This window comes from Plecotus auritus (genome assembly GCF_963455305.1).
Source record: "Plecotus auritus genome assembly, chromosome: 8".
NCBI lineage: Eukaryota > Metazoa > Chordata > Mammalia > Chiroptera > Vespertilionidae > Plecotus > Plecotus auritus.
The window spans coordinates 63,986,306-64,009,259 of record NC_137782.1 but is presented as its reverse complement, the minus strand read 5'-3'; the positions used below and the strand labels follow the sequence as shown (position 1 = coordinate 64,009,259).

General features: G+C 45.9%; 1 protein-coding gene across 2 annotated transcripts; it reads left to right on the top strand.

The window, feature by feature from the left end:
* The first annotated feature begins 46 nt into the window (after nucleotides 1-46).
* On the top strand, nucleotides 47-22,657 carry POFUT1 (protein O-fucosyltransferase 1). Of its 2 annotated transcripts, none has more exons than XM_080684992.1 (7): nucleotides 47-294; nucleotides 1,848-1,969; nucleotides 5,169-5,351; nucleotides 6,553-6,665; nucleotides 15,062-15,254; nucleotides 16,925-17,167; nucleotides 21,346-22,657. In XM_080684992.1, exons 1-7 carry the CDS (start codon nucleotides 177-179, stop codon nucleotides 21,532-21,534), a joined length of 1,161 nt encoding a protein of 386 aa, XP_080541118.1. In that variant the 5' UTR covers nucleotides 47-176; the 3' UTR covers nucleotides 21,535-22,657. The 2 variants fall into 2 exon arrangements, with proteins under 2 accessions (XP_080541118.1, XP_080541119.1); XM_080684993.1 differs by lacking the exon at nucleotides 21,346-22,657 and adding an exon at nucleotides 19,420-19,534 and having other exon boundaries at nucleotides 68-294.
* The last annotated feature ends 297 nt before the right edge of the window (nucleotides 22,658-22,954 follow it).

Below are 22,954 nucleotides of genomic sequence, written 5' to 3'. Positions count from 1 at the left end.
GGGGGCGGTGCCGCGGGATCTCTATGGTCCCGCCCGCCCGCCTGCTAGAGCGGCCGGGGCGGTGCGCGGGCGACGCGCGGGGACCGCCGGGAGCGGGGCGGACGCTCACGCCCCTCCTCTCTCCGCCTCTGCGCCTCGCGCGCTGGGGCTAGGGAGCCGACCTGGGCGCCGCCGCAATGGCGTGGCGGGCCTTGCTGCTGCGTGTGTCTCTCCTGCTGCTCCTTCTGCCGCTCCCGGGGCTGCCCGCGGGCTCCTGGGATCCGGCCGGCTACCTGCTCTACTGCCCATGCATGGGTAAGGCCTCCCGAGCCCTCTGCTCAAATGAGGAAACTGAGCCCCGAGAGGCGAAGCCACTCCTCGGAAGCGCCCAGCGCCTCCTTGACAGGTCCAGGAGAGAACCCAGTCGTGGGCACCGAGGGGCCTCCGTGTCCAACTTTCTATTTGTCAGCAGATGAGAAAACTGAGGCCAGGAGAGGTTACATGTCTTGCGCTAGCCTGGAGTCCAGTAAATGGAGTTAGTGGACCAGAACTTGATGCCACTGACTCAACAAGGACTCTGGGCGATTCTTCCATTCATTCGACAAATATTTACCCGGCGCTTACTCTGTGCCCAGCCCTGTGCTCTGCTCTAGGGATATGGCAATAAGACAGAAAACCCCATGGCCTTGTAGAGCTTCCATTTTAGTTGGGAAAGACAGTCAATAAAAGATAAACATTTAAAATAATAAGTAATTGCATATTACTTAGGGAAAATAATGTAGAGAAAGGTAAGGAAGAATCTAATGGCCAGCTGAGGGATGCAATTTAAATGGAATGGTGGACCATCACTGTAAAAGTCATGTCTTAATCCTCCAGACCCCTAACCATGATAATTTGGACCTCTGCCCATCTTCACCACACCCTTCTCCTTTCCCAGATCCTCCAACTGCACACTCACCCCTTTCTATTCCTCACACATACTCAGGTCTTGCAGCCTGTGCTGTTCCCTACACCTGGAACACCCTCCTCTTCACTTCTGCCAGACCAACTCTTTCCCATCCTCAGATCACAGTTTAAATGTCACCAGAAAGGACTTCACTGACTTCAACCGAAATAATCTACTTCTTACTGTTCATCACCAAAATTTTTTCCATTCCTTCTTGAAATTATAAAAGTTTATCACTATATATTTATTTACACATCTAATGTCTCCCTACCTGGACTGTGAGTACCTTAAGGGCAGAGACCTTGCCCTTCTTGCTCACTCCTGTATTCTATCACCTAGCAGACAGCCTGGCACATTGTAGCTTCTCAATAATATTTGTGGGATGGATGAATGGATGCCATGCTAGGGATAACAAAAAAAAATCAGAGAGGCTCCTTGCCCCAAGGCATTCACAGGCTGAGGAAACAGCCACTGTAAAGGTCAGAAAATAGGAAAGGACCTTCTAGGATAAGTGAAGAACTGGTAACTCAAATCCAAGATGGGAAGCAGAGGAGGGGGCTGAGTAATGGCATCAGGTAGGTGAAAGGATCCCAGTGAATGAAGCATTGGAGTTGCCCCTTTCGTAGGTGAGTAAAGATAGAGGTAAAAAGGCACTCTTGAAGGGAACAGCAAAAAACAAAGGCTTGGGTTGAGGATGTGTAGAGTAGAGGTGTAGAGCATGTTTGGGAAACAGAAGGGAACTTGGAGTGGCTGAGGCAGAAGGGACAGGGCCTGAAGGGCCTTAACTGTTAGGCATCTAGACTTGACCCCACACTCCCAGCTCCCCTGGCCTTCTCCAACCCTGGCTCTGCATCCTTTATGAGCCCTGCATTCCCCATGCCCTTGATGCCCCAGGCCTCACCTCTCACAATATACCATGCAGGGCGCTTCGGGAACCAGGCTGATCACTTCTTGGGCTCCCTGGCATTTGCAAAGCTATTGAACCGCACCCTGGCTGTACCCCCTTGGATTGAGTACCAACATCACAAGCCTCCATTTACCAATGTGAGTACCTCCCGCTGACCTTGGCCCTTGTCCACCCTTTCCCAATCCCGTTCACCTCTGCTCAGTCCCCAAGTCCTCTGGGCTTTACCTCCCACCCCTCTGTGCTTGCCCCACCGCCACCCAGAACTGTCTTCCCTGGAATACAATAATATTGATCCTGCACCTGCTGTCTGCCAGGTACTGTTCTGAGCACTGCATGAAGATTAGCTCTTTTCTCCTTCATCACATCACTATGAGGAAACTGACTTAGAGAGATTAGGTGAATTGCCCGAGGTGACACAAGTGAATAGTAGAGCTGGAATTCTCAGGTGTTTGATTCTAGAGCCTGTGACCTGAACCTAAAGCCCCATTCATTTCCAGACCTTGTTGAGTTGATCCCACCCTTTGTGCATCCATTAGTCAAAGATGATGGGTGCTATTATCCGTTTAGAAAGATAAACTGAAGCACAGGTTAGTTAAATAACGTGTGCAAGGCCACAAACCCAGACTCCAACACCCCCTTTCATCCCATCAGGGATCCCTGAGCTTAGTGATGCTCAGCATCTTCTAATTCCTTGCTTATTCTTTGTGTCTTCCACTTGTCCTGTGTCTGTCTTTGTTCACACTGTATTCCCAAGGGTCTGGCAGTGGTAACTGAATTAATATTTAATGAATTGACTTTACAAGTTTTCAATAAACTTTAAAAATTATATTTAGTATGTATAAAACATTGTATTTCATTTTTATAGTCTTTTCTTTACATAGGACTTATTTTTTTTCCTTTGCATGCCTGTAGTTAGAGAGACTTTTTTTTTAACAAAGGTTAAAAGCCAGAGTACCGGAGATCATAACCTGGCGTGGCCACTTACTGGCTGTGTAGACTGGGCAGGGTACTTGATCTCTTTGTGTCTTGGCTTCCTCATCTTTAAAATAGGCTGGTAATAATGGTTGCTACCTTCCTAATTTGAGTTAGTGATTGTGGCATGCCTTGAACATTGTATTTCTCTCTTAGAATCAACTGAACTCAACAATATAAAGTGCTTAGAACACAAGAAGTCCTCAGTATCCAGGAGTCATTGATGTTCTGATTTTTTTTGCACCCACTTTTGTAATTTAGACATTGCCCATTCATCGCCCTCTTTTTCTCACCTTGTCTTCTCAGCCAAGTCTTGTGGAGTCTTCACTTCTTGCTTTCTACAGATTACTTACCCTGCCCCAGTTAGGCTCCCCTTACCTACTGGGACCGTTCTCACAGAAGTCCCAGGATCCCAGAATTGCCAAATCCAGTCTTTATCTCAACTGACCTCCTGGTGGCACGTGGCCTTGTGAGCCTCTCTCCTTCCTGAACCTTACTCCCCTGGCTTGCAAGACACAGCTTGTTCTTGCTTCAATCCTGACCTCTCAGCATTTTTCTCTTTGCACTATATGGGGGGCTGCTGTATCTCTGCCCACTGTTTAAATGTTGGTGAGTCTTCTCTTTCCGTTTTCTTATTAACCATGTGACCGCAGATGAGTTCACCTGGGTTTCTTCATAAGTGAACTGGAGATGGTTGTATTCCTCCTCTTAGAATTAGATGGGCAAATCCATGAAATTGTAATGAGTCAGCACTCAATAAATCTTAGTTGCTATTATTACTATTATTTGCTTTGCTATAAATTTCTGTTGACTCTTGTGGCTTTCACTATTTTCCACATACCTTCCAAGTTTATCTGTGGCCCAGACACTCCTCTGACCATTGGCCTCTGTTTCCAATTCCTAGGCCTTTGAGTCTACTTGAATGTTCCACCGATATCTCAAATTTTCAAAGCCAGAACTTGGCATCTTTCCCCTTAAACTTGTGTTACCTCCTATATTCCAAGCCTTAATGTATGTCACCTTCATTCATCTGGATACCAAGCCAGGAACCTGCAAGTTATCCTAAATGCTTTGCTCTCTACTTCACTTTCTTTTACAATTTCTAGAATTTCCATGCCTCTCCACCTTCACTTGGACTTATGTGTGATGCTCAGAAATATATGTTGAATGAATACTTGAACAAACAAAAGGACCATTTTAGTAGCCTCTTAACTCCCCCCTTTAATTTTACCATAGATACGTTCTCTCCTCCGCCACCAGAGTGATCTTTCAAAAAGGCAAATCTCATATTATTTCTGCTTAAAATCGTCCAGCAAGATCTTGTTGCTAATAGTCAGGGTTCCCAAAAATCTGTTCCTTGGAACGCCAATGACTCATACAAGAAGTGTGCAGTGGTTAAATCACTTTGGGAAATTTTATTATCAAGTTCCCATCTCCCCAAAATTGGGGATTCAGAATGTACACTAGCATATTTAAGGCCCTGAAAAGTCCTATAGTAAGGAAACCAGCTTAATACAGTATTTCCCAAGCCTGTTTAATTCTGGTGTCTTTTTATTGCAGAATCTTTACCCACCTAAACTAGTGGAACATGCTTGGGAACTCTGACCTATAGGATAAAGTCTAAATTTTATTCTCTGGTGTTTTAAGAAATTCTTTTTAATCCATAAAAAAAACCACAGATTAATATCACCATCTATGTATCCACCACTAGAAGTGAAAATCGTTAACAGTTTCTCATCTTTGCTACAGATACAGTTGTTAAAAGATAAAATCTCTCTTGGCTCTTGAGGCTAATCCCAACCCCTCCCTCCACCCCTAAGGCAACCACTATCTTGGATTTAGTGTCTTTGGTGTGACTCTTCCAAGTTCTTTCCTATATTGGAGAGTCCTTGTACCCATCTCCTGGTGCAAAGTGTGAGAATTTCTGTAGGGCAAATACCTCGAGGTGGTGGAAGGAGCAATTTAAACTCTGTTAGATGCTTCAAGATTACATTCCAAAGTGGTTGTTCCAAAACGTACACTGCTACTCCAGCCAAGTGCGAAAATGCTCCTTTGCTCACATCTCTTCCAATAATGAGAGTTAAGCTTTTACATTTTTCTAATCTCATGGGTGAGAAGTAATGCCTTATTGTTGTAATTTGCTTTTCCCTAATTACTAGTGAAGTTGCACATCTTTTGAGTGTATTGGCTAATTGGGTTTTCTTTGCTGTGAGTTGTTCACTCCTGTCCTCTGCCCATGTTTTCTCTTGCATCATTTCTCTTTTTCCTTAGAGATCAGTAGGCATTTTCTAACCCAAGGGAAATTACTCTTTGTTCTTTACAGATATCTTGTCCCTGCCCTTCTGTTTCCCCCTTTTTCTATAGATCCATGTGTCCTTCCAGAAGTACTTCAAACTGGCGCCCCTCCAGGCCTACCATCGGGTCATCAGCCTGGAGGACTTCATGGAGAAGCTGGCCCCCACCTATTGGCCCCCTGAGAAGCGGGTAGCATACTGCTTTGAAGTGGCGGCCCAGAGAAGCCCTGATAAGAAGACATGCCCCATGAAGGTGAGTCCTAGGGACCTGGGGGCCCTTTCTGCCTGATCGGTGTTCTCTAGGAATCACGAGACACTGCGTGATGGCTCTTGTTGGGGAAGGCACCAGAAGGGCATAAAATAGAAAGATGGAAATTTAAGTCTCATTTCTGGCATATGTCAGTGGTGTCACTTTGGGCAGCGGACTTTGCTTCCTCTGAGCCTTTATTTCTACCTATAAAACAAAGATGACAGTCGTTTCTCTCTCTCACTCATACAGTATCATGAGAGCCAGGGTGTAAGAGCGCTTGTAAATTGTAAAGTGACATCATCAGTAATAACAACTAATGCTCACATAGCACTAATATATGCCGTGCCATGCTAAGAGCTTTACACATATTAACCCACTTAATCTTCAAACTGCTCCATGAGGAGTTTACATCCCCATTTTATAGAGAGGACACTGAGTGCTGCATCCCCATTTTATAGAGAGGACACTGAGTTCTACAGAGAGATTCAATATTTTGACCAAGGTCACATAGCAAACAAGTGGTGGAGCTACAATTCAACCCTAGGTAATTTGACCCCATTGTCCACTCTCCTAAGTTGTATCCTTTCCTGTCTTCAGCAGGTTAATGAGAAGCTGTTATATTCTATCAGTACAAATTGTAAACCTGTAAATTCCTGGCACTTTGGGAATAAGACAATCCTCAATATGTCTTTCAGTGCTTAAGCTAAAGTCTGGGGAGGGTGGTTAGCGGAGCCTTGAAATGAGAGAAAGACGGATTATAGTCCTAACACTGCCCTCACTTGCTGTATGAGTTTGGGCAAGTGTCTTTTCCTGTCTGGGCCATAGTTTCCATATTAAAAGTAGCAGCATTGGATTAGCTGATCTTAAAAGTCTCTTGAAGCTCTAATTCATGGTCCCATATCCACGGTCCACTTCCCCCCCAGATCCACATCAATGCTACAGGGTCAATGGATGTGGCATGTGAGCAGGAAAGACTCCTTCAGACACTGGTGAATGTCTCCTGCTAGAAACCAGACTGAAGGTGGAACTGCCCTCCTCGGGCCCCAGGCCAGGAATTACAAACTGACATTCCTATGGGCCATCCTACGAGGGTGTTTCAGCTTGAGTAAAATCTCCTAGAGTTCCCCAGCCACAATTCCTTGGCCCCATCCCCAGTTGGCTTTCCTTCCCCTTCAGTAAGCCTTTGACCACTCTCTTTCTGCAGGAAGGAAACCCCTTTGGCCCATTTTGGGATCAGTTTCATGTGAGTTTCAACAAGTCGGAGCTTTTTTCGGGCATTTCCTACAGCGCCTCCTACAAAGACCAGTGGATCCAGAGGTACTTGGAGGGGGCAGCATTGCTGGGTTTGGGGAGAGGTATGGAGCCCCTGGGCATTCAGCACCTTCCTGGCCCTCTTCCCCTCTACCACACCCTGATATATGAGACCAAAGGTGCAGCTGTTCTGTCTGCTGAACTCAGGATCCTGTGTGATCTGTTCCCATTTCAATGCCTGACACAGTGGAACATTGACCTGCCATGAGGTTGAGCAAGAGTTTATCAGCCGATAAAGAATGTCATAAAAAGAATATTGTGCAATCACATGAGTCTTGATTTCCTCCTCTAGGCGTGAGAATCACTCCCCTGTTACCTTCTTCTTAACAAGGTGAAAATTGGAAGCAGCTTCTAGAGAAGAAGAACAACTTTAGGTGCAGACTGAGGAATGATGTCATCCTGATAATAATTGGATGTGTTTTATTAGTTGCCCTCCAGTAGGCCCTATTTTAAAAAAAATAGGTTAGCAGGGCATAGGCACAGGCCGTGAGGTATTTATAGAGTGTCTGTCATGTATGAGACATAGTACTCAAGGGCCAGAGGTGACATATAAAAATGAGGAAGACCCAGCCTCAGCCTTCAGCTAGCTACTGTCTAGTTATAATGATAACTAACATAGTGTACTTGCCCTTGATGCTATGGTGTGGCAAGAAAGAGCATGGGCTTAGAAGTCAGACTTGGGTTAGGAGCTATAAGAAGCTTATGAATTCATGCGTGGTCACAGCACTTGGCATTTAGTGGGCTAAAGGTAGACTGACATAGAGAAATAAGCATAGGCTCAGGATAAGACAGGCTTGAGCTCCGACCCAGCCCTGCCTCTTAAGTGATTGAGCAAATCACTCTAACTGTCTCGCCTGCGTTTCCTCCTTGGTTTATTGGAAGGAGCACAATGGTATTTGCCTTATAGTGTATAAAGTGTATGGCACATTGTAGAGGGCCAACCAGTTTTAGCTATTACAATTATTATTCACAAATTTTATTTTATTTAAGCCTTTGAGAAATTTCATGAAGTGGTATTATGGTCAATTTTCATTTGGCAGGTGAGAAAACTGAGCCCAGGGAGGTTAAATAACTTGCCCACGGTAATACAGCTGTTGAGTGGACATACAGTCTGTATGTAAGTCTTTAATAGGTAATAAGCACTAATATGTATTTAGTGCCCACTATATGCCAGATACTGTTCTAAGACTTCTAAGGTAATAATTCACTTAATCCTTCCACAAGCCTCTTGGGACAGGTGTTATTGTCATGTGTGCTTTGCAGGTAAGGAAATTGAAGAAGAGAGGAGTCAAGTCACTTGCCCACGATCACACAGCCTGAAGTGACAGTCTGGGATTTGAATCCAGGCAGCCTGACTCCGTGGGGAAAACAGCTATGCCTTTAACAACTGTCAATTCCTATTTGGAACTTACCTTCAGAGCTAGTTCATGAGCTACTCAGTTATGGCAAATTCGAATCCCCCTCATTGTTAATCCAGGTAGTGCAGTCCCATGTAATCACCTACTTGGTTCTCCCCATTCAGCTCTGAAGAAGTTGAAGCTATTACCAGAAGGCAAACCTGCCCTGAATGGATAGAGATTTGCCCCTTATCACAAAATGCCAGGAAAAAAGAAAATATGACACCAGCTCTAAAAGCATCTCCAAAAGCAAATTCCAGAAAGCCAGAAAAAGCACACAATCCTAGTTGGAAAAGAAGGGACAGTGCTGCATGAATGCATTAGTCAAGGAATGTTGCTGAAACACCTTTTTATTGCCCCACAGTCTTGTTGTAGTTCACTGAGTTGTAGGAATTGTGTGACGGCTTGAGGAAGCCAAATTTTTAGGAAAATGAGACTAATAGAGAAGATGAGGTCCCTGGAGGCAATTTGAGAAGCACATTTAAGAAGCACCTCCTGAGTGTCAAGCACTGGTATGGATGCTGGGCATTCAGTCAAGAATAGGCCCTTGCCCTGATGGAGTTGAGTCTAATGGGGGAGACAGTGAATACTTTTACATAAGATCATTCCAAAAGACGTAAGAGGGTGTGTGATTGGCAAGGCTGAGACCTTGTCTTTATCAGCTCGGGCTGCTCTAACAAACTACCACAAACTGCGGGGTCTTAAACAGCAGACATTTATTTCTCATAGATCTGGAGGCTGGGAAGTCAGATCAGGGTGCCAATATGGTTAAGTTCTGGTGAGGACTTCGTGGCTTGCAGGCACTGCCTTCCTGCTGTATCCAAACATGTTGGAGAGAGAGCAAGCTCTCTGTCTCTTATAAGAGCACAGATCCCATCACGAGGACTCCACCCTCATGAGCTCATCTAAACCTAACCACCTCCCAAAGGCTGGAGCAGTCAGCTGGCATTCATACACTTGACCTCGCCATGTGGCTTGGACTCTGAGAGCATGGCATGGTAGCCGGCTTCTGAGAGGGTGCACCCCAGGAGTGAGTGTCCCAAGGAACAAAAGATGGAAGCTGCCTGGCCAGAATGGCTGTTAGTTAAGTGTCATTCCCAAGAACCAAAAGGTTGCCAGTTCGATTCCCAATCAAGGGCACATACCTGAATTGCAGTTTTGATTCCCCAGTCAGAGAGCCTACAGAAGGCAGCCAAATGATGTTTCTCACATTGGTCCCCCCCCTCCCCGCATCCTTCCTTTTCTCCCTTCCTGTCTCTAAAAATGTCAAAGTTTTTTTTAAATAAAATAGTGGACACTTGCTCGCTGTAGAAAATTGTCCTTTGGGGGTAAGAATATGGGTTCCCTGACTCACTGTGTGACTCAGCAGATTGTTTCCCTTCTCTGGCTGCAGTCCTCCATCTGTAAAATGAAGGGGTGAGCAAGGTCAGTGGTTTTTCAAACTGTTCCTTGGAGTTCTTGAGAAGTGCCCCTAGTGCCATGGGAGCGGCAATGGGGGCCTAGTTGGAGGGGCTCAGTTCTTCCCCCTGATCTCCTTCAACCAGAAACCCTCTTGTATATCACCCGAAAGTTTGGATGGCCACAGGTCTATCTTTCAGGCTACATGTAACAAAATCCAAAATAACAGCAACTTTAAAGGATAGTTTATTTTCTCTTTTTTTAAATTTACTGATTGAAGAGAGAGAAAACATCAATTTGTTGTTCCACTTATTTATGCATTCATTGGTTGACTTTATATGCCCTGGCCCAGGATTGAACCCACAACCTTTGCATATCAGAACGACGCTCTAACCAACTGAGCTTTCCAGCCAGGGCAAAGTTTATTATTTTCTTTGGTAAAAAAAGTACTGGGATAGTCTTGGCAAGTGTGGCTCAGTTGGTTGGGTGTCATCCCATGGCACCAGGAGGTTGCCAGTTCGATTCCTGGCCAGGACGCGTGCCAGGTTTGTGGGCTCAATTCCCCAGTGGGGGTATGTAGGAGGCAGCTGATCAATGTTTCTCTTTCATCAGTGTTTCTCTCCCTTCCTCTCTAAAATCTATAGAAACATTATTTTTAAGTGCTGGGGTATGCAACCCTGGCTGGATGGCAGCGCCATTGTGTCATCAGGAATTAGGCTCCATTTCCCTACTCAGCCATCCCAGCACTGGCTTTTATCCTTAGTGTCACCTCTTGGGCTAAGATGACCGACAAAGCTTTAGCCATCACATCCTTTTGCCCTAGTTAGCTGGAAGGACAAAAGGAGCAGAAGATGGCCACATCTTCACCTTGAGTACAACTTGCTTACAACTCATTGGCCAGTAGTTAGGCACATGGCCATACCTAGTTACAGAAAGTACTGTGAAGTGTCTTTGTTTTGGGCCGCCGTGTGTCCAGGCACAGTTGGGTGCAAACTTTTGGGTAACATACAAGAGGGTTACTGGTTGAAGTTGGGTTCTGGAAGAAGAGGGTAAGAGGTATTTCTTCCCCACTACTTGGTTTCTGTGCTCTGCTGGTTCTGAGTCTGTGAATACCCTGGTGTAGATTTAATTCCACTGACATTTTGCACATTTGCTGTTTGTTGTTGGAAGGCTATGTTCCATCATGCTGGCCCATTCTTGTGGCATGAAGATAACAGGTATTTGAGCATGTAGCTTATTCTCTCCAGCCACAGCCTCCCTGAGAGAAGATAAACAGGTGATATATAATTATCAGGGCTGAGACCTAAAAAATGGGAAGGAGCCAGCCATACTAATAGCTGGAAGAAAAGGTCATTCTTCACAGCAGGGACATTGAGAGCAAGGCTCTGCCTTGTTCGTATCCCTGCATCCTCTGCACTCAGCATGGTGAACATCTATTGGTGTACACACACAGATGTACACTGGGCACATGAGTGGATGCTGTGCATAAGAGAAACCCCAGCTTTTTGGGGCTCTCAGTAGAGTAGGCGTGGTAGTGAAGAACCCCAGAGGTTCACTGCACCCAGCCAGCAGGAAAGCAAACCTCCTTTAGCTGGACAGTGGCCAGGCTAAAGGCCTGACCTAGGGTGAACAGTCAGGGGCCAGATGGAGCTGGTGAAGCTCTTTCCTAGCAACACTCTCCTCCCTCACTGGGAGCAAATGAGCACATCAGTCTTGGTCTCTTGCTGCTTGTCAGGTCAGAGGTGACATCCCACTGGGACAGCTGGGAGCTATTGAGGGGATGGAATTCACCAAGGGTCAGCAGCAGGGTCTTTCCAAGAGGGCAGGGAGGGTGCAGATCCTGATTTAATCCTCACGTTTCAGCTCTCTGGGAGATCACAAACTTTTGCTTTCCTTTTGAAATCCTTTGAGGTGGCATCTGAAAGGAGATTAGCTGAGAACTTGGCCCAGAGTAGGTGCTCAGTTCTTATTCACTTCTAACAACGTGATCTGGTCTTTCTGGTGAGATCCCTGAATTCTTCTCATTCATTCATTCATTCATTCACTCATTCTAAAAATATTTATTGTACCTACTGTGTGTTGAGGCCTGTACTAGGGGCTGGGAATCAAAAGAATATGCCATAGCCCTAGCCAGTTTTCTCAATGGTTAGAGCATTGGGCCTTGAACTGACGGGTCTCGGGTTTGATCCCTGGCCCCAGTTGGGGCATGTGTGGGAGGCAACCAATCAATGTGTCTCTCTCACATTGATGTTTCTTTCTGTCTTTCCCTCTCCCTTCCACTCTCTCTAAAAGTCAATGGAAAAAATATCCTCGGGTTAGGATTAACAACAACAAAAGAATATGCCACAAACTCAGCTTTTTTAAATTTTCATATTTTTGAATGATTTTTAGAGAGAGAGGAAGGGAAAGGAAGAAGGGAGAGAGAGAAAAACACCACTGAGAGAGAAACTAATCGGCTGCCTCCTGCACGTTCCCTACTGGGGATGGAGCCTACAATCCAGGCATATGCCCTGATTAGGAATGGAACCAGCGACCTCTTGGGTCCAGCTCAACCACTGAGCCACGCTGGCTGGGCCAGACTCAGCTTTTGAGGTTCTCGTTGACCAGGGTGGGGATGAGTTGTAGTAGTTAAGAGTATAGTTTCTAGAGCAGACTGCCTGCATTTAAATTCCAGCTGTGTGACCATGGGCATGTTATTTAACCTTTCTGTGCCTCAATTTTCTCATCTGTAAAATAAGAACAATACTGCTTACCTCATAGGGCTCATATGAGAATCAAATGAATTAACATACACAAAGCAGTTGGAATATTGTCAGATAATAAGGCTTAATAAAGGATTTACATGTATGTATGGTCTCCAGTTAAAATGGTTTGACTTAGGATTTTTTTCTTTACAATGGTGTGAAAGTGATATGCATAATAAATTACATGAGATATTCAATATTTATTTGACAAGACGAGTATTATATAGCACCAGGCTGTTGATGAACACTTGTGTGTTACTTCCTCAGCACTGGCCCTGGAGGAGAGTGTGTGGGAATCATGGTGAATAAGACTGCTTGTGCCTCTGCCCTCATGGGCTGATGGTAGAGCAGGTAAAATGGTTGTTGAGCACATCAGTGTGCAGAAGGCATCAAAGGAGAAGAGGGAACAAGGAGCCCTCCTGAGGAGCTGAAGCTTGGGAGTGGCGACAAGTCTTGGAAGTTTGGTATTTGAGGTGTTTGGGTTGGGCATGAAGAAAGTAGCATGTTCATTGCAGCACGATGGGAGCAACCTCCCTGTCCAGCAGGAGGGGACTAGATGGGTACCTCACAGTTTATTCGTGTAAAATAGAAAACTTCAAGAGAAGCTAACAGGATCACATGATCTACATGATCAATATGGCCAAATCTCTAAAACATAAAGTTGAAATTTGAAAAAGTTGAAATAGGTTACCTGCAATGTGGTGATATGATGATGATGATGATGATGATGATGATGATAGTCACAACTTGCTTGCAACTTTCTATGTGCCAAGCACTGTTCTAAATGTTTCGCTTGTATTAATCCATTTAATCGTCTGAACAGCCCTATGAGGTAGGCACTATTATCAGCTCTAACTTGGTTAAGTCTCCTGCTCAAGTGACATAGTCCGCATTCTAGAAGAAGGCCGTCAGGCTCAACAGCTCATGCTTTTACCATTACACTTCATAAAAAGCACACAATATAACACCTTTATATATCAGTAGTAAAAGTGTAATCATGCATAAAACCACATTATCTTCTGGGAAGAATGAGAAGGGAAAGACATGATAAAATAGAGCTTTTATTTAGGTGTATGTATATTCTTAATCTGAAGCAAAGTATTAATAACTGCTAATTTGGGTTCTAGGTATATGGATTATTTTCTGTTTTTTCCTGTATTGTTTGAAATATTTTGTAATTTTTAAGTGAAATTTTTATTGAGGTAATTGTAGATTCATATGTAGTTATAAGAAATATAGAGGGATCCCATGTACCCTTTGCCCAGTTTCCTCCAATGATAACTTTTGGCAGAACTATATATAGTACAGTATTATAACCAGGATGTTGACATTGACACAATCCATCCATCTTATTCAGATTTCTCATTTTGTACTCACTTCTGTGTGTGTGTGTGTGTGTGTGTGTGTTTAGTTCTATTCAATTTTATCATGAATGTAAGCTCATGTATCCACCACCACAATCAAGATATCAAACAGTTCTACATAAGATCATTGTGTGGCCAGTTTATAACAATATCTACCTCCCTAAATATTCATAAACACATGCGCACACACCCTAACCCCCGGCAACCACTAATCTAGTCTTTATTTCTGTTCTCTTCTCCATTTTGTCATTTTAAAAATGTTATATAAATTGAGTCATACAGTATGTATTCTTTTGGGATTGGCTTTTTTCACTCAGCATAATTCCCTTGAGATCCGTCCAAGTTGTTGCCTGAATCAGTAATTTGTTCCTTTTTATCACTATAGTGTTCCTTTGGTTGGATGCAGCACAGTGTGTTTAAGCATTCACTTACTGAACAACAGTTTTTGGCTTTTATGAATAAAGCTGCTCTGAACATTCATCTGCTGGTTCCTGTGTGAACATAGGTTTTCATTTCTGGGTTGTATAGTAGTTGCATGTCTAGTTTTATAAGAAACTGCCAAACCCTTTTCCAGAGTGCTGTGCCTATTTCATAATTTTAAGAACAGGATTTTGGCTAGTGAAGGAAGGCATTACAAGCAGAGGGAAGAAGTCTGCAGAGATCTGGCATTTGACAGTTTATGGGATAGCAGAGTGTTTCATGTTGCTGGGATAGGTCTGGGCTTAGCTCAAGAGGGGAACACAGGTTTGCTCCTCATCCATTCAGTCAGCAAGTCTTAGTAGAGCTCTTAAGTGTTCCAGACACTGCTCTGAACACATGGAGGCATTCCCTTCAGAAGCATGAGTCCAGCAGAAAAGACAGGTTGAAGTAATTACAAGGTGCGTCATGTATAGCGGGGAGAAGAGCCTTTGAGGGAGTCTGATGTTGGGCATCTGTAGAACTCTGGTGCTTTCCATGAGGGCAAGGACCATGCCTGTCTTGTTCTCCCCTGGGCTCCAGCACATAGTAGGCAATCAGTAAATATGTGTGAAGTGTTGAGTGAATGAGCTTATTCAGGGTACATATTCCCTGTGAGTGTGGCCTGTGCGTTGCCCTCTGGAAGCAGCTGCACATCCCAATCCCGCCATGTGGGTAAAAGGGCAAGGCTCCATCCAGACACCACACCCTGGAGTGAATTACCACATCACAGATTGGAAGCCAGCATGATATACAAAAGATTGGAATGCTCTACTGGAAAATTTTAATTGTTAAACAAGCAAAGAAGGTTGTAAATTCCAGGCGGCGGGACAGTATTGCATTTTATGCCTGTTGCCGCCGCCGCCGCAGTTTCTTATCAGCCCGTTGGGGTTTCACAACCTCTCATGCTTCTTGCATGTTAAAGGGGCCTCTGAACAGAGTCTCTAGGACATGGTGCAACACCATCCTTTTTCCCGTGGGGGTGATAGCCAGGCTCTCTGTGCATTCTGTCTGACTTCCCTTCGTTGTGTCTTGGGTCTTAGATTTTCTCCAAAGGAACATCCAGTGCTGGCCCTGCCAGGGGCCCCAGCCCAGTTCCCCGTCCGGGAAGAGCATAGGCCACTGCAGAAGTACGTGGTATGGTCAAATGAGATGGTGAAGACAGGAGAGGCCCTGATCCGCACCCACCTCATCCGGCCCTATGTCGCTATTCACCTACGCATTGGCTCCGACTGGGTAACTTTCTCCTTCCTTTCCTGGATGGGTTGGACATGTCCCTGAGCAGGACCCATGCCTTGGGGTTTGAACGCTGAACCCATTGCACCAAGTCCCAGCCAAGACCATAGAGTCCCCACATGAGAGTTCCCACTGTATCTCATGATCCTGCCATAGACACGTCCAACATGTGGCTCCAAAGAGCTTGCTTGCCAGCTCTTGTTTTTTTTTTTTTTTTTTTTTTAATATATTTTATTGATTTTTTACAGAGAGGAAGGGAGAGGGATAGAGAGTTAGAAACATCGATGAGAGAGAAACATCCATCAGCTGCCTCTTGCACACCTCCTACTGGGGATGTGCCCGCAACCAAGGTACATGCCCTCGACCGGAATCGAACCTGGGACCCTTGAGTCCACAGGCTGACGCTCTATCCACTGAGCCAAACCGGTTTTGGCTCCAGCTCTTGTTCTAAGTTGCCATTTTTATCCTGGTTTTGCAGATGGACAAACTGAAGTATCAAGCGAGACTCTGGGTCAGGCAGCAAGCCAGAGAGCTCAGACTCATAGTCCAGTAGTCCTCTGTCCCAGCTCAGTTTTAGTCAATAGTTTACTTGTTAAAAAACAAGTTCTGGAGATTGGGTGGGGCTCCCAAGAAATGAAGATGTCATCCTCTGAATTCGGAGGCTGCTTAAACGTGCAGAAGCCTCATCAGATTATCCTCTGTGTGAAAATAACAGGAGTAATATAGTCCCCTTAATTTATGTAAGCAGATAAATATATGTATATGTGTTAGAAATACTCATTATTGAAGACTTGAAAAACATAGAAATTAGATCAAAATTCATTCAGAGTCAATTGAGAAGGTAATCACACATTCACCCACTAGACGCCCTTCCTGCCCCGCTTCCACAAAGAAAAGAAGCCAGACCCAGAATACGTTATGAGTAGTTTCAGCCAAACCTTCAAGAACAGATAGTTCTCATCTGTACTTTCTTAGAACATAGAAAAATAGAAGATGCTATTTTTTATAAAGCTAGCATAGCACTAACACTAAACTCAGATAAGGTCAACTCAGAAAAGTATATAGCCCATTCTCACTTAGGAACATAGATGCACAGATCCTAAGTAAGAGATCAGCAAGTAAAATCCATGGAACACAAGTAAAATTTATCCTAGGAATGCAATTCTATATTAACTATATTAACACCCAAAGAAGAAAGATCATATAATCATCTCAACAGAGGCCAAGAAAGCATTTGAGAAAAGTCAACACTCATTTATGATTTAAAAAAACTCTTAACCAAGCAGGAGTAGAAGAGACCCACCTTAACTTGATAAAGGTTATCTCTCTGAAACCCACAGCAAACACATACTTCATGGAAGCTATCAGAACTGTTCCCACTGAAGTCAGAAATCAGATAAGGCTGCCCATTATCACCACCCTGGTTCAGAATTCAACTGGAAGTCCCAGATAATGCAGTAAAACCAGTAAAAAAAAGAAAAACCAGCTTTATAAAAAGCCAATATCCCACAACCCAGAAACAACTGTTACTGTTTTGATGCATTTCCCTCTTCCCTCGATGCTTTAAAAAAATATAGTTGAGCCTGCCTTTTTCTACTTATCACCTTTGGCTTCTGGGGTTTCAGGCCGGTTGCTGTTTCTAACTCTGTCCCCCTGACCCCACCCCGTAGAAGAATGCCTGTGCCATGCTGAAGGATGGGACTGCGGACTCCCACTTCATGGCCTCTCCGCAGTGTGTGGGCTATAGCCGCAACTCAGCGACCCCTCTCACCATGACTATGTGCCTCCCAGACCTGAAGGAAATCAAACGGGCCGTGGAGCTCTGGGTGTGGGCTCAAAACGCCCGGTCTGTCTACATCGCCACGGATTCTGAGAGTTATGTGCCAGAGATCCAGCAGCTCCTCAAAGGAAAGGTATGTGTGGGCCCTGTGGGAGTGCATCAGGAAGGGAATCTGGGAAAGTGCCCGGTGTTCCCACTGCTCCCCATACATGCTTTGTGTCCTCCTGCCACCAGACTTTTGCTTGGACATCCAGGCTCCTTGAAGGCAGGATCCAGGACTGTCCTATTCCTTGGCGACTAGGAGGTGCTTTGACCTCCTCCAGGGCTGAGACCCTGCCTTGCCATCACCAGTGTCTAGGAGAGTGCCTAACACATAGTAGACAGTTGATAAATGTTTGCTGAATAAGGATGTAAAGAATGGGCCCCAGTAGAGGTCTGGTGTAGCAGAGGAACCAAGAGCATGGACTTGCCTTGGCCAGTGTGGCTCAATTGGTTGGCTGTCATCTCATGCACCAAAAGGTTGCTGGTTCGATTGCCAGTCAGGGCACATGCCCGGGTAGTGGGCTCAATCCTTGGTTGGGGGCATGCAGGAGGCAGCTGAATTATGTTTTGCTCTCACATTGATGTTTGTCTCTCTGAAAATCTTTAAAAAAAAAAAAAAAGAGCATGGACTCTGGAGCCAGAGAACTTGGGCTCTACTCACTGTGCAGCCTTACACAAGGCACTGCCTTTCTGTGCTTCTGTTTCCTTGTCTATAAATGGGGACTAAGAGTAGTACCTGTCTCATCAGTGAAGATCAGATATAAAGAAATGAAACCTGTCTGGTACCAAGTAAGCACTCAGTTAAGTTAGCTGTCATTGGTAGAAGTTAGGGGTTGATGCATAAAGAGAAGGTCTTTTGTGCTTAATTGATACTTTAAAAGCTGTGAATAGTAGGTATTCAGTATATGAATAAGCAGTAGAACGTATGTGCTTGGTACTGTATGCGTGAAGAGCGTGTATCATTAAATGACTGAATTAATAGTAAGCATTCAATAAGACTACGCTGAATGAATGAAATCCCTAAATGCTTGAGCAGATCTTAAAAGGCAATGAACCCCCTCACTTTCTTTTATATATATACTAGAGGCCTGGTGCACAAAATTCGTGGATGGGGGAGGGGGTGTCCCTCAGCCCGGCCTGTACCATCTCCAATCTGGGACTCCTCGGGGGATGTCCCACAGGGATCAGGCCTAAACTGGCAGTCGGACATCCCTCTCACAATCCAGGACTGCTGGCTCCTAACCGCTCACTTGCCTGATTGCCCCTAACTGCTTCTGCCTGCCAGCCTGATTGCCCCCTAACCGCTCCCCTGATGGCCTGATTGACACCTAACTGCTCCCCTGCCGACCTGACCACCCCCAACTGCCCACCCCTGCCAGCCTGATTGCCCACAATTGCCCTCCCCTGCCAGCCATCTTGTGGCGGCTATCTTGTGATGATGTGAGGGCAGCCATCTTGTGATGACATGAGGGCGTAGCACGAGGGCGCAAGGACCACCTAGGCTTTTATTAGTATAGATATATATTTTTCAATTGATTTCAGAGAGGAAGGGAGAGGGAGAGGGAGAGAGAGATAGAAACATCAATGATGAGAGAGAATCATTGATTGGCTGCCTCTGCATGCCCCCTACTGGGGACTGAGCCCAAAACCCAGGCATATACTAATACCCTTGACTGGAATCCAACCTGAGCCAGTGTTCTATCCACTGAGCCAAACCAGCTAGGCTGCCCTCACTTTCTAGCAATAAGTGCCCTCACTCCCTTTCTCTCTTTTACCCCAGACACAGACTTTTACTCAGACACAAAAGTGCTGAGTCAGCCCTGGCTGGTTTGGCTCAGTGGATAAAGTGTCAGCCTATGGACCAACGGGTCCTGGGTTCAATTCCAGTTAAGGGCACCTACCTTGGTTGCAGGCTCCTCCCCGGCCTGGGCCCTGGTTGGGTGCATGCAGGAGGCAACCAGTCCATGTGTTTCTCTCACATCCATGTTTCTCTCTGTCTTTCCCTCTCCCACTCTCTCTAAAAATCAATGGAAAAATATCCTCGGGTGAGGATTAACAAAACAAACAAAAAAAGTGCTGAGCCAGTGCATTCTGGTCTCCCACCCACCCACTTTATAGAAGAATATCAGAGCTGGGAGACCTCGGAGCACCTCTAACCCAACCCCTGTGCTTTATCGCTGAGGAAACCGAAGTCCCAGGAAGGGATAGAATTTACCCAAGAGGTGCCGGAGCTAATTATGGGTGTGACACAGAGGAGATAAGTTTCAGGGTGTGGATGGAATTGTTTGGGTGTTTTTGAGCCATGATTAAACTCATATTATTTCTTTGCTACCATTCAAATAGCAAGATGATGATTTTTGTTACATCAGAAATCTCTTTGTGACAGCAAAGCACTTTCCGCCCAGCTCTGCCCACACTGCCATCTCAGTACTAAGTTGAAGCATGTGGAGAGTCCCAGGGAGTTTTTTGTGAGTTTTTAGTTAATGTACTTTTTATGCCTTGAGCCTTTTGCCATTTTCTATTTCCTGTTTCTGCACCATTGTTCTTGCCCTTCCCTACTCCTCAGCTCCCCTTTCTCCTGGACTGTCTTGCTTCTCCGTTAAGCCTGGCCAGTGCTGAGCTGGAGATACTGATAAATAAGAAGTGATGTGACCCTCCAGGGCTCACAGACTCAAGAAAAGAAACTTTGCAGAGAACTATAATATATGCCATGGGGTGGCGGGGGATTCTCATTCATTCACTTGCCCAGTCAACAGATGCTTCTTGAGGAGGGCTTCAGCCAGCAGTGACAAGCAAACTGACACAGCCCAGCCCCCATCAGGTGCAGGAGGCTGACATTAGTCAGAGAATCACTAAGGAGTAAAAACTGCAAACAGACATGCACTCCAAAGTAAAGGAACATGGTTCTGTCAGAGTGTAGAACAGAGGACCCTTGCCTAGACTGGGGCGTGAGGGAGGACTTTCCCAGGGAGGCGAGACTTGTGCTGCAGAGTAAAGGTTAAGTAGGAGTTAACCAAGCAAAGAGAAGCACCCCAAATGGGAGGAAGAGCATATGTAAAGGTCCTGAGGAAGGTGGGCGCCTGGATTGTAGTGGCTGGAGGTATGAGAGGAAGTGGAAAGGGAGCCTAAACAAGGCTTTATTGGCCACAATCAAGATATGCCATCTTGCCTGGCCGACATGGCTCAGTGGTTGAGCATTGACCTAGAAGGTCATGGTTTGATTTCCAGTGAGGGCATGTGCCCGGGTTGCAGGCTCGATCCCCATGTGGGGTGTGCAAGAGACAGCCAATCAATGATTCTCTCTCATCATTGATGTTTCTATCTCTCTCTCCTTCTCCCTTCCTCTCTGAAATCAATAAAAACATATTTTAAAAAAAGATTTGCCACCTTTACCTGAAGAACAATAGGGCACCATTTGAGGTGGACATGATGGGGTTAGAGGTATCTAAAAAGATTTTCTCTGGCTGCACTGTGGTGAGGAGGCCAGGAGGAGACCAGTGAAGAGGTAAGAGAGGATGGTGGCTGGCCAGGAAGTGGTATTCCATCAAAAGAAGGGTTCACCTTTGGGGAATATCTTGGGAATAAATTGGATAAGATTTTAGGCTCTAGAGCAGGGGTGGGCAAACTTTTTGACTCGAGGGCCACAATGGGTTCTTAAACTGGACTGGAGGGCCGGAACAAAAGCATGGATGGAGTGTTTGTGTGAACTAATATAAATTCAAAGTAAAGGAGCGGAGGGGAGAGCAAGAGAACCGGATAGAACAGCTGGATCCGGCCCGCGGGCCGTAGTTTGCCCACGGCTGCTCTAGAGGCATCGGGCAACATAAGTGGATGGGTGGAGCACTCTTTGGTCAGATCACAGTTTGGTGAGGGAAGCCAAGCCTGTCAGTCTAGGGCTTCATGAGAAAGGTAGAACTTGAACTGAGACTTGAGAGTATGGTAGGGATTTCAATGGGCAGAGAAAAGGTATTCCAGGCAAAGGAAACTAGCAAGCGGAGGTGGGTGTGAATGAGTGGTGTGTTTGGAGCTAAGGCTGGCAGTGGGAAAAAGAGTGCTGGGGCTGGTATTCCATGTGGGGACAGGCCAGGGCAGCTGCTGGGCAACACTTCTCTTAGATGCCGGCCCTACCTCTTAATCCTCTCTGCACCTCCTGTTGTGTCTGTAACTTCAACACAGGGGAAGAATACTGGGAATATGGCTGCAGGCCTTGACTGAGCTGGCCACCTTGGCCTTCACCCTGGCTAAAATGCCCTACCCTTCCTCCTGCAGGTGAAGGTGGTGAGCCTGCAGCCTGAGGTGGCCCAGATCGACCTGTACATCCTTGGCCAAGCTGACCACTTTATTGGCAACTGTGTCTCCTCCTTCTCCGCGTTCGTGAAACGGGAACGAGACCTCATGGGGAGGCCATCCTCTTTTTTTGGCATGGACTGGCCCCCACAGTTTCGGGACGAGTTCTGATCTAGGCTGGAGTACATCACCAGCCCAGCTGGTCCCTCCAGCCAGGCCTGGCACCCAGAGCTGCTCCCAGGATTGATACCCAAAGGAGCAGGCCAAAAAGAGAAGCAGCTGCCAAGGATAGAGAAAAGTACCAGGGACTTCCTGGGGCGGAAGATGGTCCATTTCCCAGGGTACAGGACTTCCAAGTTCCTAGGAGCCAGACCATCTTCCCTGCTCCTGTGTTTCTGGGAGTTTCTCACACCAGCAAAACAGTCCAACCGCTGTCTTTTGGTCTACTCTGCTCTTATTAGGGGCAGAAATAGAATATTGCAGACCAGCTATAATTATAAGAAATACTAGAGGCCTGGTGCATGGATTCGTGCACCGATGGAGTCCCTCAGCCTGGCCTTCTCCCTCTCAAAGCGGCAGGCGGCCAGGGAGGAGCCTGAGCCCGGGCTGGTCCCCTGAGCAGCTCCTGCTCATCCCAGCCCCGCTGTGCCTGCTGCCGCCGTTGCTCGGCAGCACACTGCCGCAGCAGCTGCAATCACCAGCCTTGAGCCCGGCATCTGGCATCCGTCAGTCAGCTGAGTGGCACTCGCACTTTGGGAGTGCACTGACCACCGGGGGCAGCTCCTGCATTGAGTTTCTGTCCCCTGATGGTCAGTGCACGTCATAGCAACTGGTCAAATGGTCGTTCGGTCACTTAGGCTTTTATATATATTGATTAATCATGCTCTGTTAACTGTCATTGTTTTGTTCTGATTAAAGAAAGTACATTCCCACCTGGCTGGGAGTTGCACGCGGGACCTGGGAGCTCACCTGGAAATTCATCCCATCCTCCACATCTGGGAGCTGCCTCTTATCATGGAAAGATTAACAACCTTGTTACAGAAACCAGAGGTGCCAGCCCTTTACAAGCCCCCAGGTCTTTGCAAACCCCCAACCCACATTACCTGTAAACTGCCCATTTTGCATACCTATTCTTATCCCTTTTGCCTACTTCCCCATGTAACCTTTGTCCTTCTACCCAATATAAGCAGCTGGTTTATGGGGGAGGAAAGGATAGAGAGCAGATTCTTGTGGATGATCTGCTGCTCTCTCATACTGCCGGCATTATTGGAATAAACACTCATATATGATTCAACCCTGTCTCTACTTAATTGGCTCAAGTAGTGACAGGCAGCCCAGACCCATTGATTGTCCGGTTTTACTCTGAGCAGCCTAGTTTTGATACAAGGTCATGACTACCCTACAACTCTCTCTCATTTTAAAAAAATCAATGAAGTTCATTAACATAGGTACTTAAAGTGACCTTAACGGAATGTAGATGAGGCCAGGGGTGGGGTGGGGGTGTTCACCACTTTTCCATATGACCCCCAGAGTGGCCCTCAGACTCATCCCCACTGCCTCACCAGAGCCACTGTCAACCCCACTTCTTGAC